The sequence below is a fragment of the Anopheles marshallii genome, chromosome 2 (assembly GCF_943734725.1).
Source record: "Anopheles marshallii chromosome 2, idAnoMarsDA_429_01, whole genome shotgun sequence".
Classification (NCBI taxonomy): Eukaryota; Metazoa; Arthropoda; class Insecta; order Diptera; family Culicidae; genus Anopheles; species Anopheles marshallii.
Genome location: NC_071326.1, coordinates 23,816,462 through 23,841,858, shown reverse-complemented (window position 1 = coordinate 23,841,858; position 25,397 = coordinate 23,816,462). Strand labels below are relative to the sequence as shown.

Below are 25,397 nucleotides of genomic sequence, written 5' to 3'. Positions count from 1 at the left end.
ATTTGAACTAACTCGGAACGATTATCTATTAAGCTGAATGTCTGGGTTTTTTCCGGCATCATTATCATGCAACTGTTGGACAACGGTACTGAAATGCTTAACTTTTAACGACGCACAGTTACGCAGGTGTTGGGCAGCGTAACAATACGACACCTGGGACCACTCGAGTTCTCGTCTTGCTTACCCTTATGCTGTGGTGCGTTTGATGCAAATGAAGGACACGCGTAAGTGCCGCGCGACAGTAAGTGACACAATCGGCAAAACCTTCTCCATACTCTAACTCTATCCAAATCCCGTTCAGTTAAGGGCTTCCTAAACGAAATTCCATGTTGACCCCCGCTGGCTGCTGGCCTTTCTAAGCAGGTGGGAGGAAGGTCTGAGAGCAAATCGTCCACTTCATTGTCGCATTGAACTCGAGCCAGGTGCGCTCATCAACTCGAGAAGCAATCCGTGGTACTGAGGTAAGGGGGGGAAGGGGGTGAGGGGGAGAACAAGCGGCATCACTTTCCACCGATCGTCGGTGCCCGTGCCGACAAAAAAAAAACAAACCAAACGTTCGCCTGTGTTGTCACGTTTCCCCGTCAAGGTCTTCCGCGGAACGGAACGAATGGGTTCGTCTGTATGGGATGTTATTACTTTTTTTTAAAAATGATTGTTGCTACTATTTTACTCTCCCATCATCATCGGTGCAGTCGTACGAACGAGCATAATCAACTCTACACCCCCACAAGCGCCACAACGGCGCGTGTACGTGTGGTCCCACGACCTCCACAGCGCATTTCCTTGTGCATTGCGGAATACAGTATGGCAACACACACACACGCTCACTCACACGTGTTGCATAATAATTCTTCACCTTTTTTTTTTTTTAGCTGATCGTCTCCACACGCCCCTCACCAACGGCGGATGTTTTTTTATGATGGTGACAAAGTGCAACATACTTGCATCGTACCGCGGGCACATTGCAACACAAGCGTTGCATTTCAATGTCTGACTTATCCTTCCCGATTCGGTAGCGATCATACCCCAATATTGATGGATGGTTAGCGAGAGTGGTTGAGTGGGGATGCGTCCCATTATTTGTTGTGCTATAACCGCCGATGATCGTCGTAGCTACGCCGGCCCATTACAGCCTGCCCTATTGGCCCCCAGCCGCGGAAGGCACAGGTGATTTATGCAGCCCGGCCCGAGCGACCGTTTGCGGTAGAATGCGATTTTATCGAAACACACACACACACACTAGGGGCGACCATTATTAGACACGCCAAAAGGCTTCAAGGCTTCTGTCGCACCGGTTCGCGGTTGTATCTTCCGCGCGCGGGTTGACGTGTGCGTTTTTTTTCGCATAACCGAAAGCGCTACGGCTATCATTTATCGCAAATCTGAACATCCGATTCCCCACCCCCCCGCATGCGGAATGGGAGAAGGATGCACAATTGTTTGCTGCGCATCATTGTCATCATTGCGCGGTGCAACATGCAATTTGCTGCACGCATCATCCCAGCCGTACAACGCAAGAACGTGCAACAGGTCGCGCGTGTTCCGCCAGGCTGTGTCGGTTAAGTACGGGGTACCACGGTTTGTGGTGCGGTTACGCTACGGGTTAAGCAACTGGCAAGATCGATCGATGGGGACACCCATCTATATCAGCGTGCCGTACTGTGGGGAAAGAAAGCAACGCTCTGGGTGGGCGGTAGGGGTAGGCGGGAAACTACACGAACCGGAACCTACACGCATTGGGCACTAGGAAGCTGATAAGCAATGGTCGGCCGGAGGTCCGTTTTGTGTTGCTGCAGGCGTGCCCCGGTTGTGATGAGCTGTACACGGTGCGGTACATCAGTGTCATCAACCGGGGAGGAGTGGTCCGCTGAGGGTATCTCTGCGCTTATCGCTCGGGGGAAAAAATAATGGTTGGAATGTGCAAACCACACCGTGTGTGTCATCATCGGATGTTTTAGCAAATTTGTACACTGCTCGTGCCCTTTGCCTGCGCACACCTGTAGACTGACATCAGTGTTCTAAATTTAAATGCGCCTCCCAGCATTGGTGGAACAACGCGGTTCGCGTTCCGGACGCTCTAGATTACACGCGATGTGTGAATCACCGACCGCCCGGTACATCCCCGCTAATTGCACAATCGTTTAATCGTTGCCATTTTCCGCCCGTCTACTTGCAGACTCTCGGTCCCGAACAGCAGCATGTGGGCAGCACAACGACCGTCACCAGCACGCTCGAGGACAGTTGGTTCTGGGATCCGGAAAATAACATCTCGTCCACGTCGTCCTCGTCGAAGAAAGACGACAACGAGTCCCCCTCCTCCGGTCCGACCGAGCTGACGACGATACCACTGGAAGCGCCTGCTAATGAAGGTGACATCATCGATCGACTTCAGCGCCAGCTGAGCGAAAAGTCCCAGCAGCTGAAGAAGCAGCAGCTCGAGAATGCGCTCTTGAACGAAAAGCTGGGCCAGGTGAGCAGCGAAAACCGCGAGCTGAACGAAAACATCGAAGAGCTCGACCGCCAGCATGAGGTGGTGCTGGAGAACTTGGTCGCGGGCAAGCGCGATCTGCAAGCCCAGTGCGGTCGGCTCGAAGCGGAGCTGAAGTCGAAAGCGGCCGAATCACACACGTCCCTGCAGGAGCTTCAAGCGCGCTTCGAACGGTTAGAGCAAGCGCACGCTCAAACCTGCCAGGATAATGAAAAGCTAGCAGCCGAAACGGAAAAGCTTACGGCCGAGCTGGAACGAATCGTGTGCGAGAATGTGGAGGCGGTGGCAGCGCTCGAGACACAGCTTGAAGAGAAGCGGCGCGAACGGGCTTCTTTGGACGAACGGTGCCGTACCTTGAGTGCGGAAGTCGAGGAGCTTCGCACCGAACGCGGCGCTGAAGAAGCTGAGTTTGTGGTAGCCGTACCGACGGCGGATGAAAGGGCCACGAACGTGATCTTGCAAGCGGAACTGGAGGAGGCCAAACGCACGCTGGAGGACGTCCGTACGGAGCGGGACAATTTGCAGAAGCTAACTGCGGAGCTCGATCGGTCCGAACACATCGGTCAGCTGGAGCGTGAAATAGGAGAGCTGCAGAACGAACTGCGCAGCGTCATCATCGACAACTCGGTACAGCTTGAGTCGAAGGAAAAGGAGTATGACGAGAAGTTGGCTGTATTGCGCCACGAAATTCAGGCACTGCAAGACAGGACGGCCAACGAACCCAAGCCGGATGCGCGCATTGCTGAGATAATACGCAACTTTTTCGACCTAGATCTTTCAAGCCCCGACGAACTGGTCGAACGATTCCAGCAGTCACGCGATGTGGAGGCAAAGCTAACAGCCATAGAGAAGAAACTGATCGATGCAGGGAAGGAAATTAATTTCCTCAAGTCGGAAAACTCGCGCATCCAGCACGACAAGGACACGCTGACGGCGGATTTAATGCAGTACGAGAAGGAGTGCGCCAGCTTGATGAAGAACAACGATCGCTTGCTGGAAGAGCTGGAAAACGTCAAGTGCAATAAGCTGGAAACGATCAACGAAAATGCGGAGGACAGCATCGTGGTGCTTGAGAAGCAGCTCGACGATTCACACCGTCTAAACCGTACGCTGGAGGAAGAGTATCGCGAGTCGCATCGGAAGCTGGAAGAAGTGCTGGAAGAGAAGGAAGAACTGCTGATGAAGGTGGCCTCGCTGGAGAGTTGTGCCAGTGATAGTAAGGCTAGAGTGCGCGACCTCGACCAATCACTGGCGGAAACGCGCAAGGAACGCGACCAGGTAGTGCAGCAATTGGAACAGTTGCGACAAGTCGGTGGACAGGAAGCGGATCAACTGCGTACCGAGCTAACCAGCGTGCAGGGACAGCTGACCACGATCAATGAGGATCATGCGAACCTGGTGCGTAAATTGCAGCAATTACAACAAACATCATCCGAAAACATTCGCAACTGGGAGTCAAAGTTTGAGGAGATGCGAACGCAGCTCGAGGCAAAGGAATCGGATCTACAGCAAGCACGGGAAGCTTCGGCGGTTGCCGAGCAGCAGGAGGAGTTAAGCGCAGAAAACGAGCATTATCGAGCCGAGGTTGAGAAGCAACGGGAGGCGCTGGAAAGTCTTACCCAGCAAAAGGAAAACCTCGTACAGCTGGTAACGACGAAACACAACGAAAGCGTCCAATATCATGCGGAAATTCAGCGATTAAGCCAACTGCTGCAAGCGGAAACCGAACGAGCCGCACCGACCTGTCCCGACTGTCCAGCGTTGCGCGAGAAGCTGCAGGACTACGAACGGCTCACGGACCAGATACAGTTTCTGCGCGAAAAGTCCGACATCCTCACGGCGAATCTGATGACCGAGCAAAACAATCAGCGGATGGCGCTGCAGCAGAAGCAAGAGCTGGTGGAGCAGCGTGATGGTTTGCAGCGCGATCTCGAACGGTTGCGCCAGCACCTGCTCGAAATCGAGGAAGCACACACGCAGGAAACGGTCGAACTGCAGCGACGGTACGACGATACGCGCCAGCAGCTGGCATCGCTCGAGCGCGATGTAAAACAGTCCACCAATGCGCTAACCTCCGCCAGCATTCGGGCGAACCAGCAGGCGGAAACGCTGCAGGCACAGTATCAACTGTTGCTGCAGCAGCGCGACGAACTAGGTGCACGGCTGAGTGCGGCGGACGATCGGGATCAAAAAAATCAAGCAGCTCTCACGAACCTGCAGTGCGCGCTGGAACAGTTCCAGATGAGTAAGTGGTGTCGGTGGGTGGTTGCGACACGGGCACTGGTATCTAACTCATGCCTGCCGTTTCTTTTTAGACCGAGAGCGCGATATCGAGCTGGCCACGGGCAGCATTCGCAACGAGCTGGAACAGTCGCGGGCCCGGGAAGATGGACTAAAGGACATGCTAAAGCAGGTACAGCAACAGTTGACCGATGCAAAGACCGGTCTGCTGGCAGCGGCACGCATTTCCGACCAGCTGGAAATTTCGCAAGTGACGGTTGCCTCACTGAAAGCGGAATGTAAGTATGCTAGGTAGTGCTTCACTTTAGTAGCGTAGTTGTGGTGTGGGCGCGTTATCGCCCTGCCCTGTCAATTAATTAACCTTCTAATCCAATAATCGGGTAATGGAGTTGGCGATAAAATGTTACACAGTACGATAACAACGGTACGCTAACGTGCGGTGCATGTAGTGTTTGTTGGTTTTAGACGTATAAAAAACACACAAAGCCACATAATTTCTTCGATACGCTTCGATAAATCGATGAATTTCGTACCTGACGTAACGAAGCGTTTTGGCTTGCTTTTGTTCGCAAATGGTTGATTGTTGAATTCATCATCAACTACTTCTATTTTCTACGTTCACGCTACCATTAAAATGCTTGCTAACCTTTTATCCGGTAGAATCATCACTAACCGCGCGCCATCAGCGAAGCAAAGGTGCTCCTCCTCTAACGCCATTTCGGTCATAACGTTATTGAAAAAATATACCAAAAATTAGAATGCATATTAGAAAATGGACGGATTTTAGCGATTTCTCTGCTATCTAGATACAAATCACGGCATTGTTTCGTCTTCCGTGGCCTACCCTATCGAGCACATACAACGTATGATAACGTTATCAGTTAATGTGTTAGCAATCACTACGAAAACGGCAACGCAACTGTTTGCAATGTTTTTCTGGCAAACTGCAGACCGGTGACAACCGGAACGAAAGAGTACCACCTGGTAAAACAATCTCTGGTGTCCACCAGATATCGACGATTCGGTGATCTACAATACCTTCTTTCATACGATGAAAGCCCAGTGTGACCAACAGAAGTTAGCCAAATCTAAAAATGATGAACTACTTAAACTTAAACAACGGAAAATCGTATATGGAATGTTAGACATTGAAACAGTCATGTGTAAACTACAGTACAATTGTTTGCCCTCAAACATTTCTGTGATAAAAAGGAATTATACAATTTGCTGTGACACTCAGTTTGGTAGTTCTAGTGTCAAAGGCAGGATTAAATTATTTATTCAGTTTAGTTAATGATCCCTACTAGTTTTTTTTATCGCCACATCGCCGTACAAAATCAGTCCATTTTTTAATGCATACATTATTAAGGCATAAGGCATTTCCTAACGTTCTAAATAATTGCCACAGCCCGTAACTATCCAGTGTGAAAGATTGTGAACAAAGGCATACGCTCAAGCAATTTGGGCAAGGCTTTCTGCAAGCTTGTACTACTGAAGGCGGGCAACTGCTTGTAACAAACGCGCAAAACATTCTACGTTACAACTAGTGCTATCTGGTGATAAAATGACTGTTGTGTGTAATCAAAATTCCTGCGCTCGTATAACAACACCCAAACAGTTGTGTTTCTTCATTCGTGCTGCTCCTGCTGCAAAAAAAAAACGGATCATTCCCATGTGCTGTGTTCGGGAAATCGGATACAAAGCATACATACACGTCCTGCGACCCACAAACACAAACGAACATACACACACACACAAATCACAGGCTGTACAGCGTACAAAGGTTACAAAAGCCGCATAACGCACGCGCTATAAGGACACTCTCGCACAATCCCACATTCGATCGGTTCGACCGAAAGGTAAATATCAGCTGGTAATTCTAGGCTATCCTACCTTCGTGCATCCCGGGATTTCAGCTGATATCCACTTTTCCGTCGACAGTTTGGCAAGCAAAGCAATGGGGAACTAAAGCAAACGGCAATACAAAAAAAAATACCGCGCTAAAGCGAGTGAAAAACATCGCGCTCCACCACCATCACATGATCATCAAGTAGGCGGCGCGCGTACGTCAAACGTTAACCACTAAAACACCAACAAGCAAATGTAGCAGAACAATAGTAAAACGATGGACGAGCTGAATACTTCCATTGCTACTACAACCCCCACACACACACGCACACACATCATCATCATCAACACTTATCATCCTTCCAAGTTCGGAATCGCTAACACTTGGCTCGTGGTGTCTATGTTTTAAGCTCGATACTAATCTTCATCGTACCACCAGTGCCACAAGTGTTTAATTTTAAGCTAAGTAACACACGCTACATACATACAAGTGGGGAATGGTAAAAGCGTGTAAGTTAATATTTCGTCCATCATTTGTGTGGTAATTGTGGTAGTGAGTAAGAGTTATGGCACTAAATGGCACGCGCTTCCACATTCGTAATGGCACTTTGCACCGTGTTGTTTAAACTGTACCACCGTCCGGTACGGTCCGATCAGTCACCAGACGGAAAGCGTTCGTGCGTGTAAGTATGCTCATTGCGGTGTGCTGTGTGTGATTCAGACGCCGCCAAAGACCGGTGCGTTACGGTCACGAAATCTTCAGTGATGTGTAGTTTCCCCTCCACGATAAGCTGGCCCCTATTGTTTAGCTTTAATCTGACCTACATTGTACTGCTTTTTTTAATTTTTGTTAGTAGATTAGAACCATGTTAAGTAAAAGCTTCTTATCGTACACATTCCGGGCGTATTGTGTTTGTGAGGGCTATAGGCCCCGGCTTCCGTTGTGGCGCTTACCTGGGCGATATGTGATGCTTCCTCCTGGCGATAGTTTAATCCTTTCGTGTATTTTGTTTGTTGTTTTGTTTCGTGAAGCGCTTGTAGTTCCATTTTTATTTGCCACTGTGACGAAACGTGTTCCACCTTAGTGTCCCACCGTAGTAAGCCTCCACACGAATGCCTGAAAGTATTACGAGCTACATTGAATGCTTCACATCTCACGTTGTTCCGTTACAGTTACAATTGCACTATTAGACAAATCGAAAACTAATGCCCAACATCCACAGAAAAGCTCGAGTCCACGGGAAAAGCAATCCTTTGGCGTGGATGGGCGGCAATCTCAAATTGTAATAGTGTGTCACTGTTTGGCAGTGTGATCAGCCGTGTCCTGCGTGGCGGGTTGTGGTCCACCGAAAACACACATTACAGATTGGGATTACCCCGTCCATGTCCCGCTCACCATACCCACCTGGCCATATGGCGCCCGTCCGCCCGCTCGCTGTTTATACTCTGTTTCGCTTGTTTGATGTTGCTGCCGTGTTGTACGCTGTTGTTGTTGTTCCGTGTGAACTTGACTGTGTGTTTTACTTTTGTTTGTTTGTGTTCTTTTATTATTATCATCATTGCATTTCTTCTTGTTTTGTTTTATTATTATATAACTTTTTTTTACATGTTTTGCTGCTTCAAAGTTTATTTTCTCCCTTTGTATAATATAATGTTGGAAACAGGAATGTGTTCGTTGTTTTGTTTTCTTTTTAAAGTTTGGTTTTGAATGTGCGATTGTTGAATGTAACTTGCATTGTGTGTTTGTGAGGACGTTTAGAAGATTTTACAGGGTTTTCGCAATAGGTAGAAGGATATTTTGTATTCTTTTACACCCAAATATGATGAGAAGTAGCTACCTATTTACTGTTATAAAACATAAACATCTTTTACGCATTAAAAGCAAGATTAGAGATTCCGAATGAGTTCGTTCAATTTGTAAGTGTTCGCAGGTTCTTTAAACACTTTGAAAAGTATTAAAAGTGATGCTTAATATAAAACAGAAATTAAATGATTTTCTCCCGTCAGGACATGGCTCTGCATCCACACAAAAAAACGCTTAACTCCATCTCTTTTGCGGAGAGCCAGGCGGGTTTCACTAATTTTCGATGATTTTGACGATCCTACACACAATATGTTTTTGCTGTAACATCGATTGCGAAACGCTGTATCACATTGTGTTTATTTTGCTACCAAGTCGACTCATGTTTCATTCGCTGTTACAACACCATGATAGGGCTCCATTAGGTCAAACATTGAACCCACACTTAAACACAACCATACGCCATTCATTAACTATTCACACATCTTCCCCAATGCTCGAAAGATCGTTCTTAACAGGGCGGTTTCTGATAATAGGGTTTTTTTTTTTACATCGAGAGTGTTCAATCCGTGCACCGTTTAGGTCCGGCAGTAAAGGAGTGAATGTTCTGCCGGGGTGAGTATTACATCAGGTACTGGTGTGATTTAAAAAAGCCGGACATTGTATCCACCGCATCGCACGGAGGCTTGTCCGGTCAACTATCAGTACTTATGTTATACTCTCTCCGTTGGCAACCCGTAACACAACGACCGCCCACAACTGGAAGTGCATGTGCATGTATAGCGCGCGGAATTGAATAGCAGTGAAGGTGCACAAGGCAATGGCAATGAAAAACAACGGTGTTAAGGTTTCCGTGTGCGAAAACCTCTCATTACGTGTACGCATTCATCAAATTACGGATACGATTTCCATTTACTATAATTCTAACAATAATCTCCACAACTCGCATGTAATGGCTCACTGTTACGATCGCTAAACCGCACTTTTTTCTCTCTCTCTCTCATGGGGTTCTCCTTTGCAGTGACCAAGCGTGATGAACGGTATGCGGCGCTCGAACATCGGCTGCAGGAAACGGAAGCAAGCCAAGCGGACAAGGTGGAAAAGATGCTGGTGAAAAATCTGATCATCGGGTACGCGGTTGCACCGAACGCATCCGACAAGCAGCAAATCATGAAACTGATCTCGTCCGTACTGACGATGGACCAGACCGAATGCACCAAGGTGGGGCTACACCATAAGGGTCCCGGTGGGACGGGCGGTGGTGGATGGTTGAACAGCATCCTTGGCGGAAGTGGCGTTGAAGCGGGCGGAGGTTATTATTTACCTTACAAGTGCCTTTCTAAAACCTTTGATGGCTCTTCTAAAACTAACGACCGTTTGCATGTTTTCTCCATCCAGCCAACTACAACAAGGAATCCCTTACCGAGGCTTTTGTGAAATTTCTCGAGAAGGAATCGGCACCGCGCGCAACCGCAAGCTCTAGTCTACTGAACATAGTCACATCACCGGCGGCAGGAATGGCAAGTAACGCTTCCAACATCACCGGTACGCAAGATCAACAGCTTGCGGGAACGTCGGCCGGCAGCACGGTGGCTAGTGCCAGCGCTGGAAGCAATTTGATCACTGCACCACCGGCACTGGTACAACCGATCCTGGTGCCGGAAGCGATGATGATGATGCAGCAGCCCGGTTTTGCACCGCCACGAAGCTCCAGCTCCATACTCAAGGATATACTGAGCGATTCCTGATACACTTACGGTGATCCGTTGCTTTTTTGAAACCGTCGTTAAACCGTGTGTTGGATACGGTGTTGTGCTCGGTAGCAAAGGTGTACATATTCGTATTATCCCTATACGGTGTGTCTACGAGCATGGTGAACCATTCGTCAGTTTGGAGCATTTTGTTATGGACATCCATTCGATATGGATACCACACACAAAAAAAACACACACACACACAATATAAAGGAAATATGATATATCTTATTCGACATGATACAAAACTTGTTGTGTGGTATCGTTTTGTTGTTCCTGCATTAATGATGACAACCAATATACCAATAGAACGATGCGGGGTTTAGTACACAGCTGGGTTTCGAGCACAAACGTGACGAAATCCACAATTCAAACTGCGTTCAAAATCCAACGGATTATACTTGTGTTAGTAGTCTTTATTAGCATCTTTATGGACCGCTCGTAGATAAGCACTTCATACTGGCATGCTCAAGTCCCCGGGAAAGCACCACGGGTGTGCTTCTCCAGCTTCCGCCATCCTCGTCACGTGCTCCACAGCCATCGTATACTTCCCGTCTCCACCATCTTCATGTTATCTGGTCCAAATAATTCAACTTGTTCGTGGTATATTCTCCTACTGCACATGCTCTTGACCACAACTACCGCCAGAGATAGTTCAACGCACACGCCGCTTGAAAATGGCAATAGCGTTGGCATCCTCCGCCCATATCGTCTCAGATTCGTGACAATAGAGGACTACCGAATGTATCAGAGTGCGATACATGCTGAATTTCGTGTGCTTAATAAAGTCTTCTTGAACTTGTGGAGCTCAAGTAGTAGCTGGCACAATTCTCCATAGACGCATTTGCTTGCGGATTTCGCTTTTTAAGTTATAGTACAAACTTACAATCATACCAATGAGGCAGAACTCCGCTAGTACCTCGAGATATCGTCGCCGTCAATTAATACTCTGATCCCTATCACAGTATACCGACAAGTAGATACTCTGTCTCCGTCATATTGATCCGCTATTCATTTTTTCCGAGGTTTTACAGTTGGTAGACGTTGAATTTTTTGTAATTTATAGAATTTACTGAAAGGGAGTAGCCTTACTACAGTAGCAGTAGGTAGAATAGAAACAACGATCTATATGTTCTTTCAAATAGAAAAGAGATACATACTTCTATACTACTATAGCCATCCGTTTCATATTTCCCACGGATCGTGTCCCTTAAGTCGCTCGTTTCAGCATTTCCTTTAACAATTCAACTGCCCTTGCCATATCAATCTTCTCCTCGCTTACCTTTGCCACCTCACCCGCCAACGCGTACAGCATTTTCTCCTTGCCTTTGCGATACTTATCCACCAGCTTCGGATGACGCTTAATTACATCCTCACAGTGTTGACTAATTTGCGCTTCATCCGTAATGAGAAACCAACCGTTGGTGGAAACAATTTCCCGCGGACACACCTGCAATCGTTCGTCGGCCAGTAACTCCTGCAGCACCCGACTGGCGTATTGGGCGTTGAGTTGATTTTCCTGCAGCATATCGACGATGGTTCCGAGCTGGCCGGACGTCACATGGCAGTCGGCCGGATCCAGCTTGTTGCGGTTCAATATCGTAAGTAGTTCGTTGATCAGAAAGTTAGCCACCAGCTTCGGTGAACGCCCACTGGACCCTTCGATGATGGCACGGAAATGTTCGTGCAGTATGATGTCATTCTAAAAGTAGTAAAATATTAGATTTATACTGTCCAGAAAGTAATCACTCGCAGCAAACACTTACAACAAGCGTAATGGCAATCGTGCTAGATAGCTGATGCATTTGAATGATCCTTTGTCGCGTTTGCTCCGGGAGTTCGGGCAGCGTATGGCTCAACTTTGGAACGTCTATCACATCGACTTCTGACTCCTTTTCGGTACATTCCTTGTCGTGTAATCTCAAATGCAACGGCGGTAGATTGGGTTCCGGCATAAAACGATAATCCTGCACCACTTCCTTGTCTCTCATTGCAACCGTTGTCTTCGCGGCAGCGTCCCACGCTCTTGTTTCATTGTGTATCTTTCCGCCATTATCCAGAACAGCGATTTGCCGTTGTATTTCGTAATCGACAGCTTGTGCGACGGCACGAACGGAACCAATATTCTTCACCTCCGTTCGTGTCCCCAGAGGTGTATTTTCTAAATGCACCGAAATATTTGCATCCACGCGTAATGCACCATCTAGGAGAAAAATGATTAAAAGATAAAATAATAAACAATAATATTACGAATAAAACTAACAAAATAGAATCTGCATGTATGTACTCCCCCCACCCCCACGACACAACATCAACATATCAACAAAAAAATCTTTCTCTTCCGTGACAGTGTCACAATGACGCGACACTGCCGTGACCAGGATTCGAACCTGGGTTACTACGGCCACAACGTAGGGTCCTAACCACTAGACGATCACGGCTATAGAGATATGAGTAACCTTCAACGCTAAGGCACTACTAATACTACAATGATTTGTCACTACTTTTTGTTTTACTATACAACGTAGATTGGCATATAATAAATAAATAGATAAACATTGGAAATCACTTTCAAATATGAAATAGAAGCCCAATAAGCGGGTTTGATGCACACATCCAAGTAGTTATTAATATTTTCAAAATATTGATCGATTTTTGGCAATCATTTCACTTTTTTCATATTACTTGTACCCGTGCTACATATCAACATTCCTTAATTGATGATAAATAAACAGCAAGAACCGCCGAAACAATTTTCTGTCAGCTACCAATAAGAGTACATTAGACTTCTAATCGAAAAAAAGTTTCGTGCGTCGGCCGGGAATCGAACCCGGATCAACTGCTTGGAAGGCAACTATGCTGACCATTACACCACCGACGCGGTCTCTTGCCTCCGCGCTCAAACCTATACCGGTTCTCCGTTCCATTCACCACTACACACTGCTTACCTTCCATTTTACACGTGCAACTTTGCAACCTGGTCAGGATCAACATCAACTCCTTCACCAGTGCAGCGGCTTCCTCGCCACTTTCTAAATCCGGTTCAAACACCAACTCCATCAGCGGCATACCGGCACGGTTCAAATCGACCAAACTCTTCCGCTCGATCGGATCGTGCAGAGATTTCCCACTATCTTGCTCTAGCTGCAACTGGTGTAACTTTGCCGTCTTGTAGTACGGAGTCTTCGTCACACCTGGAACAAACACCGGAAACGATAGTGCGCCACCTCGCGCCAAAGGAGCTCGTTGTTGGGTGATCTGGTATCCGTTCGGTAGATCAGCGTAAAAGTAGTGCTTACGGTCAAACATCGAAACCGCGTTTACGTTGCAGCCTAGCGCAAGGGCTGTTCGCACACCAAGTTCTACGGCATTTTTGTTCAGCACTGGCAATGTCCCGGGAATGGATGCATCGAACAAAGCAACACACGAATTCGGAGCCGCTCCGAATGTTGCGCGGGCACCGGAAAATAATTTCGATTCTGTGTTCAGTTGTGCATGCACCTCCAATCCGATAACGCTTTTCCATTTTGTTCTGCGTATGGATATGTAAAATGTAAAAGAATAGCAGAACTTTACCTTAGCCAAAGTTTTGGATCGTCGAATATTACCTTGCAGTCTTCGGCGGATGCTTGGAGGACGAAAAATATCTGTACAGTAGCCGGTTGGGTAACGACATGGTTTGCAAGTAAATGACAGTTATTTGTTTACATCACGCACGAGTTTGACAGCGGTTTTGTTGCTGCGTGATCGATGGTTTTGGTGCTTTGGTTTCTTGTTGATTTCGCGGTCGAGCCAAACTGGACAGCCATTCTCTACCATCCGTGGCAATAAATTCATCAGTGTTAATTTCTATTAAAGTGAGGAAACACATTGTTTAACAGTGTACCAGTGTTTGTGTTTGAAGAAATCCTCTGATGGAAATGTGCGGCCATGAAATAGCAGAGCTGAACTGAAAGTTGAAGGTGCCCAGAATCATTTGCAAGAATGGGTAAGTGGAAATTTATAAATTAAGACCAATTTTTAATCTTTATTGATCGTCGGGAAGATTCGATATACTCAATATGCTGGTTCATACACCTTAGTGCATCAAATTATTCAACAGAGTGATTTTTTAAAAATTAAAACATATCATACAAATTGCGAATGTGAGCAACCCGAATCGAGTATAATATACATTATTAGTGCTGGTAGCTTTACTTAAAACATCCCTAAATATGTAAACCATTTCTTGAGCGAATTATTCATGAAAACACATCCCAAAATAACAGCCGGCGATCTCCCTTTGTTTGTTTTGAAATCTGTTGCCAACGGTTACTCGAATGGAAGGCATCTCTCTGAAAATCGTCATTCGAATCAAAAATCCGTTCATTGAACCAGAACTATTTCTTGCGCATTATATTTATTAGAAAAGAAAATGCAATGGTACAACACGAAAGGCGTTAAAAGGTATGCCTCCTTGAATGCATGCTGAAGCCCCAGCTATTTTTTGGTCAAAGTTTTCAAAACAGGAGACCACCATCACCTAAATTGCACAATCTTGAAATGTTCATTGGGAAACGCAAATCTGGCTGCGTGTGTTGGCTGCGTACGTGTTTTTGTAGAGAAAGAAAAGAATAGCAAAGGAGGAAAAAATGGTTGTCAGTGTATAATGTAAACAAACCGTTGCCCCGCTGTGGTGCTGCTGCAAGATATCCAGTTACTCCAGGAAAAATTGTCCATTTTTCTGTTCGCTGCGGTCGTGTAAAACATTTTCCGTGCAAAAAACCGCACGCCATACCCCCCCGGTGAATGGATTTAACAGTCTACAATGATGTGTAAGTGTTGGAAAGAAGCGAAAAATAGCTGGAACGAAACAATTTTTTGAAAAAAAATATTTCCCCATTGCCATTCTTGCCCGTACACACACAGACCCAGCGATACGCCTGGCACATATTGCCGCTTTTGCTTTCGTGAAACCAGCCTGGTACCGATCTTTCATCCAACGACGAGTGAACCGTTGAATCTGGAGTTGATAACGGTAATTGTGGATTGTATTGGCGTGTTGCTGAAACCCGAGATGGATTTCCCCTCGGCGGCGTGCCAGAACTGTCTGCAGCTAATGCAGGAGTTTCATAACTTTCGAAGGCGTGCCCGAGAATATGATAAAATCATACGTTCCAAGATACTGCCCCGCATCGAGCCGGAAGTGATCATCGTGAAGCAGGAAGCGTCCGATCTGGATAACGTCGTGTACGATCATGAGCAGACGGTGGATAAAGAAAGCAGTAGCAGCAGTACGCTGACCGCCGACGAATCTCGTGATGCTTCGATCGATGTGCTGGATCAGTTGCAGCAGCTACACCAACAGGCGCAGCTCCATCAGCAGCAGCTGTTTCTGCACCAGCAGCAGCAACTGCAACAGCTGCACCAGCAGCAGGCACAGGACCAGGAACAGACCGACGAGCAGGAACCAAAGTTTAGCATGAGTGCCATTTTCAATGCGCAAGCAAATGCCTTGGCGGCCGTGGCAGCAGCCGCTGCCGTTAATCCGATACGCACCCAAACACGCAGCCAGTCGAAGCGCCAATCGGCATCCGGTTCCGTGCCACCGGCACTGGAAGATAACCGATGCATGGTGTGCGGTGAAAAGTTTCAATCCCGCGATGTCTGGGTGGCACATCTAGCGGTGCACACGGTCGAGCGCCCGTTTCAGTGCCACATTTGTTTGGCACAGTTTAAAACCAAATACGTACAACAAAACCATATCCGGACGGTGCACGAAAACGTGCGCAGCTACCGATGTCCGATCTGTACCGAGCCTAGTCGAATGTTCAAGAGCAAGCGCACGCTCGAGGATCACATGCGTTACCATACGGGGGAACGGCCGTTTGTGTGCTGCATTTGTAAGATAACCTTCTCGTCCGGCAGCGTACACCGCAACCACATGTACCGAGTACACCGGGAGATGCGCAAGAAGGATCGCCGGTGTAACTACTGTGGCAAGGTGTTCGACCGCATTCTCGACCTAAAACGCCATCAGACGAGCTACTGCGAGAAGATAGTCGGGCGGGAAATAGCCGATCGGTTATAGGTCGCGGAGATGGTGGTGCCAACCTGAAGGGTTTGAACCTTTCGAGAGATGATTATGGTAGGAATAAGCGAGAACAAGCGGAGAAAGTATATATGTGCTTACATTGTGCGATCTATTATGTTGAGTGTAAATGTATTAATCTATATTTGTAACTTTTTTTTAGCTAAAAAAAAAACGATAAAAGAACAACACAATTGGCCACATTATGCGTACGAACACGCTAGCTGTTGTAAATAGCCAAAATATGAAACGATGTAAAACATGTCTAAAGAACGTACAATTCTTGATGTAACTCCTATTCCGGTGGATTCGACCAATACAAAAGAGCATGTGATATATCACCATCAGTTTGTTTTTTGTCTACATCCGTTAATTTCATTCCGATTACGGGGCAGCGTTTCGATACAGCACCTTTTTTCGCTGACGTACGCATCTCCCGATCATTGACCTCCGGGGTCTGCCCGTCTGTTTGAACGGTTGATGAGTGGTGGCTTGAAGGAATGATGGACAGCTGGGTCAGTGCGTCGTTACAGCAAACTACAATACCAATGATGTGTTTTCCTCGATATCACACTTTCTTGCAAACAAACAAAGAAGAAATGTTGAAAAAAGAAACACACACACGTAGTGATACGTTACTGCTGTATTCTTATCGCTTACTTTATGGGGTCCGTTATTAGTAATTCCTTTCTTTTCACAGTTCTATATGTACATTTGCTTTCCATACTAATATACGTTTTACTACAATAGTTATTTCCACATTCTAAAACCTACCAGGGCCGATAGCGGCCTACACTGAAGCCCACGCATTCACCCTCATGGCAGATGAAGCGAGGATGCTAGAATCATTATGCGGGGAGAGGGGGGGGGGGAAGAAACACTTAAAATAACACTCAACAAAATCAATCCAAAATGGAAAACAATCTTCCCTAACCTATGAACTGCCGGTACCGCCTTCCAGTTGCGATAAGAGCCACTCATCGGACGGAAGGTTCTTTTATTTTTCCTCGCGAAGAACCTCTGCATTTTGCTACCGTGCTGTCTTTTTTTTTATAATCGAAAGGAGGTGCATTTAAAACCCGCCATTCCATGTTGCCCAGCAACAGGAACAGGACGTCAGTGTGGTACGGTTGCACATATGATAATCATATACGCTCCAACCGTTAGTTGGTGAGCGATCCGATCGAATCACTTACGAAAAAGGCTCGTCCATCGAGCATTAAGTATGCAAAAACCGCGCACGGTTTAACGTTCCCAAAGCTTATCCCCGCTAGCTAACAGCTACCTAACATCTTTGCCAGATATTCAGTGTGTTTTTTTTTTTAATTCTGTCTGCATTCTACGCCTTGTCAAGCACTTAATTGTTAGCCTTTTGTCTCTTTACCACTGCCACACACGTTCAGCATTGATACGCTGGAATCGAATGTTACACGCGCTAACACACACGTTCCGCGTGTCACCGAGTGCCCCCGCCATACATCATCAATGTACTGTGGATCCAAAGTCTATTGATTCTCTCTCCATGCTGTTGTTTGTAATCGCTTTTGAAGATGGGTGCTGCTGCCATCTTGGTTCCGGTTCGATTGCTATTGCCCTCTTTCTCACTCACGCCGTGTATTGGCCCGTGTTGGGGCACCGTCGGGCGAAGGATGATGTTTTGATTTGTGTTCGACCTGTTGGCTCCCGCGCTACACCACCCGCCGTTAGATGTTTTATTCACACTTTACAAAATAAAAACTGCATCTTCAAGGAGCAGCAGTACAAGTGCACGTGTGCACCATCGTGATCGTACTGTGCTAGTGTGCGCACACGTCTAGTCGTGAACGCATTGCCTTCAATCAATCGTGAAAGTTGAAAGTTCCCAACCAGGCTAGAACACCAGGCTAGAACCAGCTGTATAAACGTTCGATAGCTCACTGTACTGGTGCAGCCATCGCAGGTACGGATGTGCGTGATGCTTGCCGTTTGTGCAGGAACCTTTTGACCGAGTTGAACGGCAGCTGGAAGTGATAGTACGCACAGTACGGCAACGGATCCCAGTAGACGAACAGGGCTTCCCGCTGATCGATCACCGTACCGATCAAGTGCTGTACCGCGTCAACGCTCGGCTTGCGCAGCGCATTAAGCACCGTCTCGTGGATCCAATAGCGACCACCTTCCTGCACGAGCGGGCCCGAATTCTGACGGCTAAAGTGCGGGCAGGGTTTGCAGAGGACGCGCGAATGTACACCGGTGTAGCAGATGTACGGCAACGACACGCCAACGCGTATGCCGAGCGGCAGTATCTGTCCACTGCACTGACATTTCACCAACCGGAAGCTGATGTGCCCATTGATGGGACGCTGGAGCCGGATGCGACGGAAGAAGTCCTGCAACCACCGTTCGATGTCAGCGTTCTCCTCCGGCACCAGGCTGCGCGTATCCGCCTGGATGGCACACGTTACGTTCGCAATCACTGCCGAATCCTTCACCGTCGTGCAGGTGACGTAATGCGACCCGATCACATCCCGTATGACAACCCACTTCTGTGCCTCGCTCACTTCGTAGTTGAGCCGCAGATCGCGACGGTTTGCCGGCAGCACGTACTTGCTGCGCTCGAGCAGCCCCAGCGCACCGGACGCGACCATCACGTTCCGAAAGCCGGCCAGCCAACCACCATCGTACAGCCGGTGCAGCTCCTCCTTCGATGATACGATCTGGTGCGGTGGCAGCAGTATTTCGTTCGCTTGGCATTTACGCATCACCTGCAGTATATCATCCAAGACGGAAGTTTCCTGGGCGCCCGGTATGAAGCTGGAACATCCGCGCAGTTCCAGATGCGGCTTGGCCAGCGCATCGTAGTGTGCCGGACTGGTTGCGCACACCGGTATGTAGTGCGTTGGTTGCTCCTTCTCCACGATCTCGCACAGTGCCGCAATATACTCGCCGGCACTCTCCGGCGTTGGGCGCTGGATCGCGTAAAACTTGCTCACGGCGGTGGAGAAACGAGCGAGCGCGAACAGACCCTCGAACTCGAACACAACCACCCGGGCGCCGGACTTGTAGAAGTTGCGTGCCAGGTGCAGCGTCTGGATCGTGCTGCCACAGCTGATCAGGATCGTGCGCTTGCGACGGTTGCGCTCGTGGGCCGGAGTATGCAGCGCGACTAGTGCCCATTTCAACCCTGCCAACGGTAGGGCAATCAGCTTCCAGAACATCCACAGGCACGCCGACAGCCAGAAGGCTGGGGCCGCCATTAAGAATGGCTTCCAGGCGAGTTGCATACAGCAGCCGAGAAGACGCTGAGCGACGGCAATCAGTAGAAGCGGCCACCAGAGCACCAACCGTAGCAGGATGCGTCCGTTGGAGATACGCTGCGTTTCTGCTTCGGCCGAAGTGCTCTTAGCCGGCACTGGCTGGACGGGTTGCACCGTGTCGAGTTCACGATCCTCCGGTATGAGCGTGAAGGTGCTCGAATAGTTCCTGCGCAGTGTCGTCGGTGGTGAGGACGACAACGGGGAACTAGGCATCGGTGGCGAATTGTGCCGTGACGCGTACGGTGTCCATCGCGGACTCGATGGAGCCGTGCGGGAAAACATCTTCGCCAGGTTGTCGGCCGTGTTGTTGTTCGAGAGGTACACAAAGTTGCCGGTGCTTTCGCTACGATTCCACGGGCCAAAGATTTTGTCCTTGCTAGCGGAAGGCATGGTTGGTTGGGACATAGACACCACCACTTACTACAGCACACGCTGAGGTTCTGCAGACACACTTTGATTCACACCAAAGCCACCGAAGGAATTGTCCGCACCGAATATCTACCGAACCGTAGTTTGCGCAGCTATCACACAGGTTAACCACATCACGCCCACATGGCGGGTTGAGCAAATTTTTACACAATACGCTGCACAAATGTTCCAACAAAAAAGAGTCCCACTAGTGCTCCAGGGTAGCGATCTAGAGGCGTTCTTTACGCACGCGCACACTAGACAGGTACTACGCGTACAACGTACAACCGTATACTGACTGGGCAGCCGAGAGCGTGATGCCTATTTAAAAACTGATCCGTTTGCCCCTGACAAGACCCGGGTGATAATACGCCGGGTGGCCCGCCCGGTTGCCTGCTGCAGGGTAATCGCGTATAGACGGAAAGGACCGAGAGAGAGAGAGAGAGAGAGAGAGAGAGTGAGAAGTAAAAACAATTTGAAAGCAGAACCCGGAGGCCCTGTTATCAGTGTGCTTCGTCTGTTGCGGATCGATGTCCATTACTTCAAATTGACAGCACACAGTGTGTGCGGTGTGGGATCGAGCAGGTACCGAAGGGATCTGTGCAAGAATCTGTGTCTATGGGGACCCTGCTAGGCATGCATGATCACTACTACCAGTGTGACTGCCGGGAGAGCTGGCGAGCTATCATCACACCGCCAACAACACCTCCGCATCGAACAAGATCTTCACGGACAGGGCGGCAAGTTTTCGGACCGCATCCGCAGCCCATGACATAATAGCCACTTCTAGATCACGTTCTATGATCATGTACAGGGAGTTGCAGGCGAATTCGTACCAGTACCCCGGAACCTTTGGACCTGGATTTATTTAGTACTAGCACGCCTTCCACACCCAAATCAATCACTCGGATGGTTAAATGTTATTACTCGTCCCTGCTTCACGTTCGCACAGTCACAGCCACCAGCACACACGGTACACCCGCCCGGTGTCCTTGGCAGTGACCGTAAAACGCCACTGAAACGGTGGATGCTAGCGCTCACGTACGTGCGACCGCCACACCAAGATCTCGTTCGCAGCGTATGGGGAGGGGGGGGGGGGGGGGAAATATTAATCAGAACCTGTCGGGGCAAGAAGGCACAGCACTATTGTTTTGCTGGGCGATATGGATTTTTTTGGTGCAAAAATAAATCAAAAAAGTGAAAGCAAAACACAAATTGTATAAACATGTCGCTGATTGGGACGGACCGGTACGTGCCTAAAAAATGGCACTGTATCAATGTTGTTAATAGTACACATGTTCAAGAGCTGGTTTACACTTGAAGCCGGTAACTTAAAAGGTTACTTAATTGCTGTATTTCTGATGTTCTGACACTTTTGTCCATTATGATTGACTTTCGAGAGACTGTTATGTATTAAATTTTGCTCTAACAGTCTACTTTCTATTATTATATAATTTTATTAGCGGGATACTACTACTACTACTACTACTACTACTACTACTACTACTACTACTACTACTACTACTACTACTACTACTACTACTACAACTACTACTATTACTACTACTACCACTACTACTACTACTACTACTACAACTACTACTATTACTACTACTACCACTACTACTTCTACTCATACTACTACTACTACTATTACTATTACTACTGCTACTATTAATACTACTTCTACTGTTGCTGATACTACTGCTACTTTTGTTACTACTACTGTTAATACTACTTCTTTTATTGATATTATTGTTGCTAATGCTACTATTCTTATCACTACCACTAGTTCACACTACTCATTCTTTTAAGGTTTAGTGGTTCCTCACTTGGTACATCGCAGATGCAGATGAGATTCGTTCCACGACCTTCGGTGTACTAAACCAATGAGTGGTTACTAGTGTTATGCTTAATGAATCTTTGGAGAAGAGTCATTAGTATTTATCTTTAATGAGGAGTCCTTCAAATACAAAAGATTCATGAATCCTCAGAGTCGTGGCGAATCATGCCCTTTGGAGACCTCAAGCGAAATGACCGGGAATTAATTTTTGGAGCACTCATGAATCATTCAGATTAACCCAACACTAGTTATTACTCGGTGATGTCTTTAAAGATCGACTTAAAAACTCTACATCAAAAGAACACATTGTACAACGTGTGGTTTTGCAGCAAACCAAAAGCTTCTCAACGACAATTTCTCAATCGAAACTTTTCTTTTCACGATCGTGTACACTTCTCCCACCTCATAAGCTGCGGGGCCACGAGCGTTGAGACTGCGTCTCAAACCTCCTCAGTCACTCATTTACCTCAAAAAGTCACTCAAAACCAAAGTCTCCGTTGCCTCTTGAGGATTCCCTCAATTTCAGTACAGTGGTGACCTTACTGGATTTGACGTTGACAACACACAGTATGTGACGAGTAAAATGTTTTTCATGTATTTTAATTTTTTTGTTTCTACTGTATTTTTGTTTCAATTTTATGGAAAATATGATCAAAAAAATTGTGGTTTGTAAATTAAAAACTAAATCATCATTTTCTTAATTACAGGAGCTTAATCCATCAATCATATAGCAGTTGAAATGTATAAATTCAATTACAAAACATGTTGACAACTTTTGTCACACATTGTTCCAAAAAGTACGTTGCGGAGACATAAAAACATCATACTGTACGCCAAAACATTGTGCTTGTACAATCATAATTACGCATAAAACACTTTCAGAATGTAGATACATTCATAATAGTACGCAAAAAGTGTACTTGTGTAAAAAAATAAACCATTATTCTTTCGCCATACCATCGGCAGATACAACAGGTTTTGTTTACATTTTGAGCTGCTGACTGGCCGAATCTGTCAAAAAAGTCTCAAAAATTTTTGAGACTTTTGTAGATGAGCCAGGTTTCCCTCAAAACTCAAGTCACTCAATATTTAGAGTTTTGAGGGAATCCTCATCGCTCGTGGCCCCGTGGCTATAGACCGTAACGTGAACCTAATTTATGTGCAAAATGCCACCATACACCACGCAACATTATGGTGATCCTGGCAGGCTTTGGTTTCTTCAAAACACGGCGTTATTACTATCGTTGCGATTCCCCCATTTTGCTGCACCCAGGATACGATTGTACGGACTGGAGGGCTCGGCCTTGGGCAGCTTATCATGTGTGGCTATTGCCATACACAACACCACACCACGCGGCGGTTCCCTCCTTCCCATCCGGGCTCAATGAAGAATGACGTCTTGCTTCGATGCGCCCCGTATCGTAAAACGATCGCTTGGCAGAACAACAAACCAAAAGGCACACGGTACGAAGCGAACGCATCGGTAATCCTAACAGATTTGGGTCGGTATTTGGACGAGTATGTGGTGCGGTACCGGCCCAGTGCGAAACAAAGATGGCTACGCGGGGTATCGTTCGACTTACCGGGCGCCCCCATCGGTGACACACACCAGGAAGTAGTGTTCCGCTACGAACATTTGCCGATGATGTGTGTGGGCGCTTTCATGACACGTTTATGTGCTTTTTATGCATTTATTGCGTGCCGTGTAGGTAAGAACGAACATTCGGTGTCGCTTCCCATCGTATGGTACTACCCCGGTTGTTCCCCGTCGGGTACCGGAACTATCATATACTGTCTCTTTTCGCATCACTTGAAGGCCGCTTTTGCCCAACAATGCCAAACGATGTGCAAGAACTATGGTAATAAATATTTCCAATAATTGTTTGCCCCCTTTAGATCGCGGTTCCATTCCCTTTCTTGGCTTAAAAATACCTACAAAGGTCTTACTGGATAGTTGTTTTCCCCAAGCAAAGGCGGCGAGGTAGTTACCTCTCAAGAACAGAAGGGGGCCACAAATAAGATTCAATCTGACAGTTTTGATGAAGTAACATCAAATGTCACAAGACACAAGACAACGCAAACTGTATTCAATAATAATTTAACGTTATTACATATTTAATGGACAAAGCAATCCTTGCCTAGAAAAAACTATCCTACAGGGTGTTCAATAAGTTCGAATACACTTACGGAATGCGATTAAAAAAAGCTTGATAACATTTTTTTGTTTCTGGTTTATGCTATTCGAAGCTATGTTTATGTAGAACCCATACCCAACATATCTTTAGAAAAATAAACCTTTACCTGTTCCACTTCTATTATTACTTCATTAGCGTCACACGTAACTCGAGCCAGAAGCTAGCGGCACGCACGACTTTTGTGCGAAATTTGAACATTGGCATCTTGTACTGGTCCAAATCGATGTCCTTGTATTCGTTGAAAATCGACATAGTACCAAACCAAGCAAAAAGTCGATCGGATTCAAATCCGGGAAGATTGGCCCACAAACTTGTGCCCAAAAAATCGATTAAATCGTTTAAAACCCATAAATTCTGGTTCACCGTCCTGTTGGAATAGGATCCGCGCACCTCCGTATACGTTTCCGAAGGCTTGAGGCAACAACCTACACCAAAAATTAAATGTAAAAACCGCGTTGAATTAGGAATCCTTTGGTTTTTCCAAGGGAAATTCCACGGACGATGCATTTGGGAAGCGTGCGATGGATGCAGAAATGCTGTTCCATGTTGGAACAGCTCTGGCCCTGGTCCTATTGGACAACATGTGGCTGCTACAACAGTATTTCGTCCGAAACGATAAAATCCTGACCCTCGTGCCGCAATAGGAAAATCTATGCTCGACTCGTCGTTGAACATTGGGCACGAATAAAGCCTGGTACTTCACGATGCAAATGCATATTCAAACTTATTAAACACCCTGTATTTACTATACCTTTCAAAGAATAGTCTTTCCCAGTGCAAGGGCTTAATTGTTTTGAATTTCTAACAGTCTTCCAGCACGTTCTTTCCGTTAATCGTAACGAGTGAACTCTGTAAACTTTACGCCCAGGGTAGAACGCTAGCCGGAGGCAAACGCTGGCTGACCGATCGAGTTCAACTAACGACAAAACCAAGTCGTTGAACTCTCTCAAAACTTAAAACGAACCTGCCGGTGTAGTGTTATGGCTTTCTGCTCGAGTACCACTGTTTTTTTTTTTTTGGTGTTGCGAGAAGTAAAGTTGTTTACTTTGCGCCTGGAACAACCCATCTTTCTTCTTCCCGGGTCAGCTTTTATTTGGCTTATCAGCACGTACGTACGTACGTTTGAGCAAAACACTAAACGACAGCAGGTACCGATCGCCACCCCTCCCCTCCTTCTGGTCGAGACCGGATGTTTGCCAGCAAGTGGCTTCACAGTTTCCGAACGCTGCTGCCACAAGATCGTGCGTTCTGGATCGATCCCGTGCGAATTTTGCCCGGTGCCACCGTGCGGCAGAGTTCGGGCACAAGCGGGATAATTGATAAGCCTCGAGAGAGAGAGAGGGGGAGCACTGACTGACAGCTGCAGAACCGGAATGTGCGTGTGCGAAAAATGGCACCCGGGACGCGTTGTCTGGTCCTGCCGGCGGTGAAGTTTTGCATGACGAATTCCGTA

General features: G+C 47.1%; 4 protein-coding genes and 2 non-coding genes across 6 annotated transcripts in view; 2 read left to right on the top strand and 4 right to left on the bottom strand.

Annotated features, from left to right (window-relative positions):
- LOC128719875 (thyroid receptor-interacting protein 11) overlaps window positions 1–10,148 on the top strand; it is a 36,204-nt gene extending 26,056 nt beyond the window's left edge. Inside the window, exons 3-6 of the mRNA XM_053813514.1 lie at window positions 2,177–4,733; window positions 4,804–5,007; window positions 9,400–9,690; window positions 9,777–10,148. Coding sequence (XP_053669489.1) covers window positions 2,177–4,733; window positions 4,804–5,007; window positions 9,400–9,690; window positions 9,777–10,126 — 3,402 coding nt within the window. The 3' untranslated portion in view covers window positions 10,127–10,148. The remainder of the gene's footprint in view (window positions 1–2,176; window positions 4,734–4,803; window positions 5,008–9,399; window positions 9,691–9,776) is intronic.
- Window positions 10,149–11,342: 1,194 nt separating this feature from the next.
- On the bottom strand, window positions 11,343–13,808 carry LOC128717145 (glutamyl-tRNA(Gln) amidotransferase subunit B, mitochondrial). Its single transcript, XM_053811415.1, has 4 exons — window positions 13,741–13,808; window positions 13,081–13,664; window positions 11,899–12,335; window positions 11,343–11,834 (listed from the first exon to the last, which is right to left on the bottom strand). The coding sequence occupies exons 1-4, from the start codon at window positions 13,806–13,808 to the stop codon at window positions 11,343–11,345; spliced, it is 1,581 nt and encodes a 526-aa protein (XP_053667390.1).
- Window positions 12,502–12,573, bottom strand: Trnah-gug (transfer RNA histidin (anticodon GUG)). The gene has a single exon. It is a non-coding gene; the product is annotated as a tRNA-His (tRNA).
- On the bottom strand, window positions 12,942–13,013 carry Trnag-ucc (transfer RNA glycine (anticodon UCC)). The gene has a single exon. It is a non-coding gene; the product is annotated as a tRNA-Gly (tRNA).
- Window positions 13,809–14,920: 1,112 nt separating the features above from the next.
- Window positions 14,921–16,202, top strand: LOC128708859 (zinc finger protein 235-like). The gene is made up of 2 exons (XM_053803841.1): window positions 14,921–14,946; window positions 15,041–16,202. Exons 1-2 carry the CDS (start codon window positions 14,921–14,923, stop codon window positions 16,200–16,202), a joined length of 1,188 nt encoding a protein of 395 aa, XP_053659816.1.
- Window positions 16,203–18,115: 1,913 nt separating this feature from the next.
- Window positions 18,116–19,888, bottom strand: LOC128708858 (uncharacterized). The gene has a single exon (XM_053803840.1). It carries the CDS (start codon window positions 19,886–19,888, stop codon window positions 18,116–18,118), a length of 1,773 nt encoding a protein of 590 aa, XP_053659815.1.
- Window positions 19,889–25,397: the final 5,509 nt, after the last annotated feature.